General features: G+C 33.4%; 1 protein-coding gene across 3 annotated transcripts in view; it reads right to left on the bottom strand.

Annotated features, from left to right (window-relative positions):
- The window catches only part of LOC106084261 (poly(U)-binding-splicing factor half pint), a 249,185-nt gene that overhangs the window by 194,785 nt on the left and 41,368 nt on the right, over positions 1–13,032 (bottom strand). Inside the window, exons 2-3 of one of the 3 annotated variants that reach the window (XM_059369504.1) lie at positions 5,721–5,821; positions 5,527–5,637 (exon numbers count right to left, since the gene is read on the bottom strand). The exons of 1 other annotated variant lie outside the window; for it this stretch is intronic. In XM_059369504.1, the coding sequence (XP_059225487.1) occupies positions 5,527–5,530 (4 nt within the window). In that variant the 5' untranslated portion in view covers positions 5,531–5,637; positions 5,721–5,821. The remainder of the gene's footprint in view (positions 1–5,526; positions 5,638–5,720; positions 5,822–13,032) is intronic. One more of the 3 variants, XM_059369505.1, reaches the window with a different exon arrangement.

Genomic DNA, 13,032 nt, shown 5'->3' with positions numbered 1-13,032 from the left:
TAAGGGAAATGCCATTTGCACTGCACCAATTGATGAGAGAATGTATATTGCTAATTTCGAATTTTGCCTATGAACATTCCACTAAGGAACAGGGGCAAACTTCTCACATACAATGAGTGCTGTCCGCTTCAATTTTATGATAAGGAACCTCCTTTTTATAGCCGAGTCCGTACGGCGTGTCGCAGTACGACACCTCTTTGGAGAGAAGTTTTTACATGGCTTAGTACCTTACAAATGTTGCCAGCATTAGGAGGGGAAAATCACCGCTGGTCTCACCAGGATTCGAAATTAGGCGCTACATTGGCCTCCGAAAGAATGTAGATAGTATTATAAATAAGGCGAATCGACAAGCGAGTTTGTATTAAAGGGCTGCACAAGCCGAATTGAAGGAACTCTTTACAGACAACAGGCCATCACAACTGCATACTACACTCATTAAAACATGCACCCAAGTCCTAGAGCGACATGGCATGCAATAACAGCGACAGGGTGATGACGATCATATTAGTTCGATCAAAAACTATTTCATTCGCGAGTGAGCTCTGCAAAGAAATGGTTGCATGGGAGTGAGAAGAATTGAAAAACTATTCAATAAAGACAACATAAAAAATTGTTGGTTACCACATAATGTCACGGTTTGGGGAAAAATTGACAAGTCAAAAATCACTAATTTTAAAAAGTCAACAAAAGTGGTTTTGAAAATTTTCGCAGTTGAAATTTCTGTTGTTGTAGCAGTGTGTGTACACTGATGCGGCAGCCTTGCCGATGAAGGACTCCATTGGGTCAATCCGGTACGTACAACTATCTACCATGTGATTGTGAAATTTCCGTAAACGCTTTCAGTATAAAGTAGCATTTCCTGCTGTCTTTAACAAAAAAATTGAAATGGCGATAAGCATGTCATGAACCTAAACCCAATTTTCTAGATAAATGGTAATATAATGCTATACAATATTTTTTGCAGTAAAAGCTTAGTGTCTGATAAAATTGAAAGATTTTTTGAATGAATAAAAAAAAAAATTGAAGAATATAAAAAAACTACTACGTCGCTATAAATGCCGTAAATAGTAAATATATACGAAATATCATCAAATTGCACAATGGAATTGATGGGTTCATTTGTATGGGTTATATTTTCTTTATTTTAAATAACTTTATTTGAACAGAGGCTAAATTTGAGCATGTTTAAAGATACAATTACACAACTTAAAAACTACTATCATTTTATGAATACATGGCTAGTTGCAATAAAGAAAAACTTGCACACAATCTACATTAATATGGACCATAATATAGTACCATAAATAGCGCAAGAATCTGTAATTTGTAAAAGCTAATTGCAATACCATAAAAAAATAAACAAAACCGGTCAAATGACTGGTTTGATTTTAAGATGCAAAATTTTAAGATTGAAACAATTGTTTTAACTATGTTCCTTTAACAAAACTGAATAAATATATTTTGTATAACACAGACAAGTATATTTACATAGAAAAATATATAGATATTTTATTTATGCTTTACAATCTACTCTAGTGGGGATGGTTGTAAAGCACTATGAGCCATTTGACATCGCCCGCTGATGATATTTATTGGTCGAAATTAAAAAAGCGATACGGGGTAACCAGTCAAATGCTTCTAGCAACAACATACTTTTGATGACTTTTAAATGTATTTTGCTATACTATTCTTTGAATAGAAAGCATTCAACAATGGTCTAAAGCCGGAAAATATCCTGCAATGGAATCTCAATACGATCTTTTATATATGTACATAAAAATATTTAGTGTTGGTGGGTTTGTAAATGTATTTGTTCCGTGTAGACTCAAAAACGACTGAATAGATTTTTCTAAAATTTTCACACATTGTGTGAGTCTGGAAGGAGATATAATCTATATAATTTTTACATTTCAGAAGGGGCGGAACCCACCCCCACCCAAAAATCAAAAGTGGACCGGTCTGTACGAATATGATATTATAAATTGGGTTCAAGCGCCCAGGGGCCGCCTCGACCCCAAAACTTCCTAAAGACATATTGAATGATCATGTCAATATAGGACTTAAATGAAAGGTATTCGGGAGCAGATTTCAAATATTAGATTAAAAAAAATTGAGGTCATAAGTGGGAGGCCTTCCCGCCACTAAAAACCCCCAAATTGGAATATGAGCCGTCCATGGATATATGGTATTCAAATGAAAGAAAGGTGTTTGAATATGACATTAAAATGTATGCCCAAGTATCTGAGGGCGCAGCGGAGCGGCCCGAATTCAGCTTGTTCGAAAAACTTAATATTGCGATACACCTATAATTATCTACAAAACATATATTACCGGACTTAAGAAAGGGGTTGGCAAAGCTCGATCTATTTAGTTAAATATTCTACTGAGAGGCAAATAAAGGTCGCAAGCACAAGATCTCAGTATATAGGTTGGGACAGCGCCTATCGTCCTTTTAGTATAAACGAATCTTAAGAAGTTTTTTTTTGGGATCATACTAAAGGTTCTGTCTTATATTAGTGCTGCTTTTACAGGCTGATCTTGATAATTTTACCAATCGATGTGATTTAAATCTTATGCAGCTCAATAGTAAGAAATGTTATCGAGCTGGACATTTGAATACGAGTTATTTTCTTTCTAGAGGTGAACTTCAGCGAGTAGAAACATTAGTAGACCACGCCATCCTCTTAGATAGCAGATTAAACATATAAAGACATATAACGGCAATGGTTAACAATGCTTATAGTTCACATGGGTTTGTGAAAAGATGAAGTCAGGAACTGAATGATATCTCTATCACGAAAAATTTATAGATTTCTTTGGTACGTTGTACACTGAAATATGGTTCGGTAATATGGCAAAATTTCTTGTTTTGTTTACGACGCAATCGATGGAATTACCAAACATTACCTTCATATAAATTCAGGCTTAATTTGATTAGGCTATTTAGCCACAGAAAGATGTTAAACCTTATATTTTTAAGGAATGTCCTACATTACAAAATATCTTTCGAATTTATTACGAACCGTATATATCTAAATGTTCCAATTCGTCCAACGAGGAATTTTCAGCTTCTTTTCATGCAATATTTTCAAAGAGATTGCTCTAACAATGATCCTCTTCGTCGCCTTTGTTGTGATTTCAATAAGTACTATCACATCTTTAATTTTTCCGAAAATAAGAGTTTGCTAAAACGTAAAAATTTATATTAACATACAAGCCATTGTTACCAACATTAATTTAATAGTCTGTAATAATTTATAAGTCTGTAAGGATTTATTCGATGCAGTATAAAATATCTGAACAACCTACTTCTATTACTGCGTAAACGCCTAAGCAACCTGCTTCCCAGATGATGAGCAACCTGCTTCCCAGAAACTTGCTTAAGAATCAGCCAAAGTAGGATCCGATTGTTCCTACAATCCTAAGGCACAGGTATCAGTGTCACCACTGCGACACCACGTGGAACAGAACCAAAGATAAGGTAGTCGAGACAAGTTAATATTCGCAAAGTTACGCAAAGTGATAAGACATCTTCACGTCTGTGTAAGATATCTGCAAAGCGAACTATCCAGTGAAAATGAGAAAACCAAATCCAACAATCAATTTTACAATCAATACGTACGTTCCCGCAGCGATCGGAAAAACTACTCACATACCAATCAGTGCTGCTGTCCGATTCAAGATTAAACTCAATGATAAGGGATATCGTTATGTAGCCGAATTTAACAGGGTACCTCAGTGCGTCACCTCAGAATTTTTTCCGATGTTGTCGCCAGGAATCGAAAGCGGTCAGTGTCATAGTCGGTCATTCTAACCTTTCCGGAGGTCTCGGATTTGGATATAGCTCCAATACAAAGTGCTCATTCGATTTGATTTCCTGAGACCCTAAAAGCCGCAATTATTATCCGATTTGATTGAAATTTTCAACAGTGTTTTATAATGACTTCCAACAATCGTGCCAAGTACGGTCCAAATCGATCTTGAACCTGTTATATCTCCCATAAAAATCGATCTCCCAATTTAAGGTGCAATTAAAAACCCGAAAACTGGATTTTTTTTTAAGAAAAACCTAATTTTTTGAGAAACCGGTAGCCGCCTAACGATTCTACAATGCTTTTGATTATAACGTAGCAATAATGGAGGAGTTGCGTATAAAGAGAATAAGGATAATCGAGTACATACAGTAATTATACAAAGTAAAAAACATACATGAATGAGTAATATCTTTCGAAATCCTTAAATTGTAATTTTTTTATTAGACAAGAGTTTTTGATCTTTAAGGAGGCGAATGTTGAAATCGGTCATAATTTATAAAATATGTTCACTTTGAAATGTGTTTAAAAGTGTATGTGTATAATGCAAATTTCCCCATTCACATTCCATTTTCAGGGAGAACAGAGATACTTCTGTTGTATCAATGAGTGCTGTCTGATATAAGTTTAAGCTCAATGATAAGGGACCTCATATTTATAACCGAGTCGGAACGGCTTGCCACAGAGCAACACCACTTAGCAGAAAAGTTTCCACGGTTAATTATCTCACAAGTGTCGTCGCTGAAAATGCGGTCCTTTTATTTCATTAAGGTTTCCTTCAAACTTTTTTGTCCTATCTTAAACCGTTTCGAAAATATATATTTTTGTCACAAAAAGCCGGTATTGCCCATACTGTGTGATTTACAAGTAAACCAATTTTATCCAAAATACAAAGATAGAAATATATGTAGATAGAAATGTAATAGGATCCGAAAGAAATAATAATAATTCACTGCACAAATTAGGTAAAAAATTATGATCTTTAAGGTACGTTCAAATTGATGAAATATTTGACCCAAGTTAGTTGATCATTTGTAATTTGTATATAGGAATTCCGTGCTACTTACAAAATCCTTAATTGTTTTCCATACCACACCCCTAGTTGGTTCATGTCTAGTATCGTGTCCCCACCTAAGTAGCGGTGTCTGTTAGCCGCAAAATAACGAAACAAGATGGATCAAATACTTGATTAACCTGAACGTAGCTTCAGTATTTTTTAAGTCGAATATGAAAACTATATATAAGTATGAACAATTTGTTAATTTAATTTTTACGAAGCAAATATTTTTTTTATTATTTTATGGATTCAGTTTGAACAGTTTTTCAAATAATTGTCACGGCTATCAAGGTTTAAGATAAACGATTTACGTGTGTCTACATAGCTTCTTTTTGATATGTAACAAATATTATTTAATAATAAAAACTGACCAAATTAATTCATCCTAAATGTTCAAAATATTGTAATTAGTGAAAATTGTTTTGTTGTATGTACATTACTATTAAAACCGAAACATGTTTTTAACGCTTGAAAACAGAAGAAATCATAAAAATCGACAACTAACAAATTATAGAAGGCCGTAATTAAAAGAATTGTAATATTAAAAATTAATATCTGTACTCTGCCTATGGTAATTGAAGAATAAACTTAATACTGAAAAGATAATAATAGACATAAAAAATAGTGGTAATTTAAATAAGTTTAATTTAATATTACCCATGGGAAAACTGCAACCAGATAATCTCAATTGTGGTGCGTTAATATATTGGGGTTTAAATGGACATATACATACATATACAATAAAAAATAGTAACAAAAATTAAAATCCTAAAAAGCAAAAAAAGAAAGAACAAGAAAACATTAAAACGAGCCTTGAAGGTAATGGAAATGACAAAGTATATTAAACACACCCATAAATATCCTTCGGCAAGTGTGATGACGGCCTTAATTCCGGATCGACGAACCTTCTTAGATTTATTGTCACCATTGGAGGAGCTGATACGACAGTATTCTGTGATTTTAACGTAGAAAACAATGAATAAAAGAGAAATAAAAAAAGACAAAGAATAGAAAATCAGTTCATATATGACTTTTGCAATGGTCCACACATTCCGATAAAGTTTTGTTATTGGGTTTAAATGATTGGTTCAAATGATGAAGCAAGAACAAAGGCCCTGTAAAAACCTTAATAATCTTTAATATATCTTATATATACAGTAGACTCCCATAATAAGATTATTCACACTTCGCTATTTTCTTTTTATTGTCCGTTCCATAAATATGCCAAAGAGGAGAATATATCAAAAATAAATAAGGAATTCCGGATTTTGCTTAAGTTTAAATTTTCTAAAACTATTTCAAGAAAAAATGGAAAAAGATTTTATTTGCTCTAACTAAATATGTATGTTGGGAGATTGGAGTCGGGAGATCCATTTTTAACATTGCTTTTATTTTTATGTCGGAGCTAGGGGCACTGTCGTACAATTATTGAATTTAATTGCTTTTTAGAGAAGACAAAATGTTCTGAAACTTGACGAATATTCAACGTTGGAATCACAATTTATAAATATTTGTTGTTTATGAAGCTTTAAAATAGGTTTATTTGATAGTTCTTTAAAAGAAATGTGTCAAAAAAACCTATTTCAATTCTACATTAAATTTTGTGAATAAGGCCGTAAAAAATTTTTGGGCCAAGCAAAAGCACCCCCTTAGTAACTTTTTTAAGTCATTTATCACCTGTATCAATTTTATTCAGTTTAATACAGTTTAGAAATTAGCAACATAAACTTGCGCTCTTAATAATTGTTGTAAAGTACAGAAGTCTTTTATTATTATTAATACCTTTAAGCCGAACAAATGATATATATTTATTACCCATCTGATTGTGGAAAAGTAACGTTGCTATCAGACGACATGTCACTTTCTTTACCCATATGTCTTTCCTTATGCATGTATATACGAATAAAACGCGCTCTGTTTTTGCATATATTTGTCATATATATTCTTGGAGAATAACTAATTTTTGGCACAAAATACAAAATCTAGTTTGCGCTCACTGATGCATAATCGGTGAGGCAAGTGATAGCATGTGTGGGGAAGATGATGAGACGTTGGAGCATTTCATATGTCATTGCCTGGCTTTCACGATACCAGACATGAGCCAACTTTGGCGAGTGGTATGGAAAACAAATAAGGATTTTGTAAGTAGCACGAAATTCGTAACTTAGATATTCTTTTTCGAGGTTATTTTTAGTTTTTAGAGCGCACAATAAACCGATTACTGGCTTTAATGTATGTCCATAGTGGCATGGTGCGGATAAATATCTGCACCCGTTTTTGAACCTAACCAACCCTAATTTGAGATTATTTTTTGGCGCACACCAACAAAGCACAACATAAATTTCTCAGCCCAACAGAAATTTCTCAGTCAATACCAGAGAAAGAAGGAGGAAACAAGTGGTAAACAAAAACTATCGATGCGATTAAGTGAATCCCAAGCCCAACTTTTGGATGTTATAACACACTCAAATGACAAACTACACACCGAGATTAGGGAGAACGGCATCATAGAAGAGAGAGACATGAGATTTCACTTCAAGAGAGTGTTTCAAAAACCCCTTGTGTGGCAAGAACTGTTTCTCTTGAGAAAATATAAGCAAAGATTAAAAAACGTTTTGAAGAGCAATCTCTTTTCTTAGAAACAACTGAAGGGAGATTACTTTCAGATATCAACAAAAGGCTGAAAGATTTTGAGGCTTACATCTTAAACTCATACAGAAACGGGAGAAAACTGCAAATGAACTTCATGAGAGATACCTAACTTCATTACATTGAAACCTTAACTAACCTCTAAAATTCTCAGATAGAGAAACTGGAGAAAACTGTTAATGAACTTCGTGAGAGTTAATAACATTGGAACAGGGTATGATGATATTGGCATGAAGAGTACCGAAATGAAAAATCTTAAGGCTCAAGTTTAGAGGCATGATATTTTTATCGTTCCTTGTGACCTTCGCATCAATACCATTCCTTACAATAGGTCTGAAAACTTGAGTGCTATTTTTGACGGTATATGCAACGCATTGAACATTTCCACGCCGCCACAGAAAGATTTATATCAACAGTCCCCTGGATGACACTTTAATTGTTCAATTTCTCACTTCGTTTATGAAGTATAATAGCAGGACGTCGTTGAAAGATTTTATTTCTTTAAAATCCAATGCGATTGGTTTGAACTCTATTCATCCCATACTTTTAAAAATTATTCTGCCAGATATATTGCCATGTTTGATAAATTTTTTTAACAACATATTAACTACAAGCCAGTATCCTACAGAATGGAAACATGCAAAGATAGTGCCAATTCCAAAGTCTAAAACTGGAAATGACAATCGCCCAATCTTATCTTGACATTTCATTCCAAAGTTTTTGAGTGCATAGTTTACAAACAAATGCACGGATGTATAGGTAATTATTGCCTACTCTCCGACAAGCAGACAGGTTCTAAAGCAAATCATAGTTGTGTTACTGCTTTAATAGATGTCACGGATGACATAAGGTCTGCCATTGACAACGGACTTGCAGCCTGCCTTGTACTATCAGAAGGCTCCACTCCTTTTTTTTCATATACATCAACGATTTGCCACATCAACCGGAGTATTCAAACATCCATATATATGCAGATGATGCTCAAATATACATTCATTGCCATGAGTCATCACTATCAGACGGTATATTAACGCTAAACAGCGATCTCTGTAAAGAACACACATGGGCCACTGCAAACAATCTTCTTACTAATTTCAATAAATCAATTAATTCCAGTCAAAGCAGACGTTGAGAATTTCCAGTTGTCATTGGAGACCAGCAATTTTACTACGCTAAACATTTAGGTATAATAATCAATAGCACCTTAACATGGAAGGATCGCGTCATCACTACGGCAGAAAAAATATTTAAAATACTTAGAACTCTATACCAACCAAACTCAGCTTCTAACCCCGCAACATATCCGAACTCTTTTGGTAAAATCTAATTAACTGCCAACACTGATTTATGGTTCTGAATTGTTCGGAAAATATGACTCAAAAAGCAAGCACAGATTGCAAACAGCTTATAATCCCATCACAAGATATGTCTACGGGCTGAGGAAATGTGAAAGTTGCACGCAGGTTTCAAAAGAATTGCAAGGAGTAGATTTTAGCAACCTTTTAAACATTAAGACACTTATAACGCTTCATAAAATTATTTATAAAAAAACAAGTTAGAGCGTGCTAAGTTCGGCCGGGCCGAATTTTATAAATCCTCCACCATTTGTCGAGTTCTTTGCGCGGTATCTCTTTTTAGGCAAACAAAGAATAATGGATAAGAATTTGTATGCTATTGGAGATATATCAAGTTATAGTCCAATTCGAACAATAAGTGAATTGAATGTTGAAGACCATCGTAGAAGTCATTGGGTAATATTTCAGTCCATTCGGAAAGAATTGCGCCTTGTAGGGGCTCAAGAAACATAATCGGTATATATTGGAGCTGTACCAGGCTATAGATCGATTAAGACCATATTGAATACGTATGTTAAACATGGGAGAAGCCGCTGTAGAAATTTTCAGCAAATTTTTTTAAGAATTGCGCCCTGTAGAGGCTTAAGAAGTCAAGATTCCAGATTGGTTTATATGGCAGCTACATCAGGTCATATAGCGATTTGAACCGTTTTTAGTGCAGTTGTTGGAAGTCATAACAAAAAACTTCATTCAAAATTTCAGCAAAATCAGATAAGAATTGCACCCTCTAGTGGCTCAAGAAGTCAAAATCCAAGATCGGTTTATATGGCAGCTATATCAGGTTATGAACCGATTTGAACAATACTTAGCACAGTTGTTGGAAGACGTAACAAACAACATGCAAAATTTCAGCCAAAGTGGATACGAATTGCGCCCCCTAGAAAATCAAGAAGTCAAGACCCAGGATCGGTTTATATGGCAGCTATATCAAAACATGGATCGATTTGGCCCATTTACATACCCAACTGACCTACACTAATAAGATACATTTGTGCAAAATTTCAAGCGTCCAGCTTTACTCCTTCCAAAGTTATCGTGCTTTCGACAGTCGGTCGGACATGGCTAGATCGACCTAAAATGTCATGACGATCAAGAATATATATACTTTATGGGGTCTTAGACGCATATTTCGAAGTGTTACAAACGAAATGACGGTTGTATACCCCCATCCTATGGTGGAGGGTTATAAAACATCAGAGTATCCCTACTAGTGGATTAATATCCGCACCCTCTTTTCAACCTAACCTAACCATCTCTACAATAAATTGGAGTTTGGCCAATCCACCAGAAGGATATTGATCGTTCCAAAACAACACAATCTGCCAGTATCTTAATGACATTTCTTTTTTAATTCAATGGAACTCTTTACCAACATCGATATAATTAAAGTAAGTTTAAAACATGTATTTAATATTTTTACAACTAATTTTTGTTTAGAAATTGTAATTAAAACAAAATAAAATTTTTAGGTAGTACGTTATCAAAATGCTGTACACACTAATTTTATACTATTGAAATTCGCTTAATCTTATCATAAAAGTATAAAGTTTTGTTGTATGTGAAATCATAAAATAAATCAAATGAAAATATATTGTACTTTTTAATCCATATGTATCTACATATATTTCCGATGAAATTAGAGCTCGCTTAATCACAGAAATTACACATTTGCACCAGATACGGTAGTATCTTTAGCAAAGTGTATGGACCCCCGTAGTAGCTATTTTAACAAACATCGTTTAGTAAAAAAGCGGTAACAGTTAACGATTTTTGTATAATTTTGCATTTTTTAACGACGATCAGCTGTTTTAGTTAACGAAGCGACCGAAAATTAATTAATGTTTACTTTACAGTGGCTTTTGAGTATTTTTCTATTGATGTTTCGTAATAAAAGATTTCGGATACGGGTGCTCAATTAATTAGCGTGCTTTTCGTACAATTGAAAAATACTCCCCAAAAGTTTTATACGATTAAATTACCCGCCCGAGTAAAAAAATTGATATGGTCAGGTGAAAATATATCTGGAATATGATAAAGTTGGATCTAATTAGATCCAAATGAATCTGCCATATCCAATTATATGCAATTGTATTTGATGATATATATACAGCGGTCAAAAAAAGTATTCATCATTAGCAAAATTGATAACAAATTCACTTATTTTGGGTAATTGAAGAAAATTTAAAGTAAACAAATAATGCAGTTTTATGCAATAGTTTATTTTTCGTAATATGTTTTAAAATAAATTCAAAAAATAAATTTAATTAGCGCAAAAAATGCAATTTTATATAATAACACCAAAAACAGAACAAAAAAAGTATTCATCATTGATGTGCTATCATCAAAGTCAAATTCAAATATTATTTGGGAATCCCCCTTTTCTGTTTTATTTAGTAAAGGAGGCTTTGCCCTTGACAGCAAATATTTAATTTCATTGAAAATATAGTTTTTGTCAAAATGGGTCGTAAGCAAAACGAGGTTTCTGATGAGGTAAAAGTTTTGATAATAAAACACCACAGGAATGGTTTAACTCAAAAAACTATCAGTGAAATATTAAATAGACCACGATCTACTATACAATCCATCATCAGAAAGTGGACAGAAACGAAAACTGTTGACAATAAACCAAGATCTGGTCGACCAAAAGCACTTTCAGTTGGAGATGTGCGTTGGCTAGTGCGGCAAGTTCAGAAAACTCCGAAGACAAATGCGACCATTCTTCGTAAAAACACTATGGAATATTTAGGGAAGGAAGTTACTACACAAACAATTCGAAATACACTCAAAAGGCATAGTTACAGAGGAAGAACTGCACGTAAGAAGCCCTTTATAAATAAAATAAACCGAGTGAAAAGGCTAAACTTCGCAAAAATGTATGTAAAACAGCCCGAATCATTTTGGAAAACAGTCATTTTTGCAGACGAGAGCAAGTTTAATCTTTTTGGGTGCGATGGAAAGGTCATAGTGTACAGAAAACCAAATACAGAGCTTGAAGAACGAAACACAGTTGCTACTGTAAAACATGGTGGAGGTGGTTTAATGGTTTGGGGGTGTATGGCGGCTTCAGGAGCGGGAAATCTTGAAATTATTAATGGAGTAATGGATCATAAGTATTACATTGACATTTTAAAGAGGAATTTAAAAGATAGTGCTGTAAAAAAAAAAAAAAAAACATTCTGCTTTAAATACCAAGATGTGGATGCTGTATAACTGCCCCAAAGTCATTAAAACTCCTCCTCAAAGTCCCGACTTGAACCCAATTGAACATCTTTGGGAACATCTCGAACGCAAATTGAGAACGCGCAATTTTTCGAGCAAGAGTCAAATGCAACAGGTGATAATGGAGGAATGGACTAATATAGACCAAAATATAACCGCTAAATTAGTCCAATCGATGTCAAACCGTTTAAAAGAAGTTATAAGACGCGGTGGTCGAATAACAAAGTATTAATTTTTTTAAATTATGTTATTTATTTTTTTGTTTTTTTGCAATGATGAATACTTTTTTTGTTTAATTTTTTGTGTTCAGCTGTAAAATGGCCCTTTTTGTTCCAATAAATACTATCTTTTTCTTTAAAAACAATGAAATTGTGTACATATATATCACACAAGCACTACTGCATCATTAGTTTAATATGTTTTTATTCCAATTGTCTTTTGTAGACTTATTAAAAAAAAAACATTGAATGATGAATACTTTTTTTGACCGCTGTAACTATATCTTGAAGTAGATATAGTTGAATATGGTACCAGATATAATTATATCTGCTATATATAATTATATCCAAAGAGATATGCTATATATAACTTTATCTCGCCTTGGATATAATTATATCTGGCCTTAGATATAATAATATCTTGGCCTATATATAAGCATATCTTGCGCTACAAATAACTGAATTTTGTTCTTTCTGTATTTCAAAGTACAAATGCTTACATTTTATTTTAAATTATATAGCAAATAATACATTCACATAAGTAATCCATGTATTAGGCATTTTACTAACAAAGCTTCCAATGCTCAAAACGTGAGATATTTTATCATTTTTTTAATTTGATCAATATGTGATTGTGGTGTTAACAATTGTTAATATATGATACATGGGAGTTTTATTGTCTAAATGTAATATGGTTACAGAATGTAAAATATTAAAAATAT

The sequence above is a fragment of the Stomoxys calcitrans genome, chromosome 5 (assembly GCF_963082655.1).
Source record: "Stomoxys calcitrans chromosome 5, idStoCalc2.1, whole genome shotgun sequence".
Lineage (NCBI taxonomy): Eukaryota > Metazoa > Arthropoda > Insecta > Diptera > Muscidae > Stomoxys > Stomoxys calcitrans.
The sequence above is the reverse complement of the archived record's forward strand: the minus strand, read 5'-3'. Positions and strand labels throughout refer to the sequence as shown.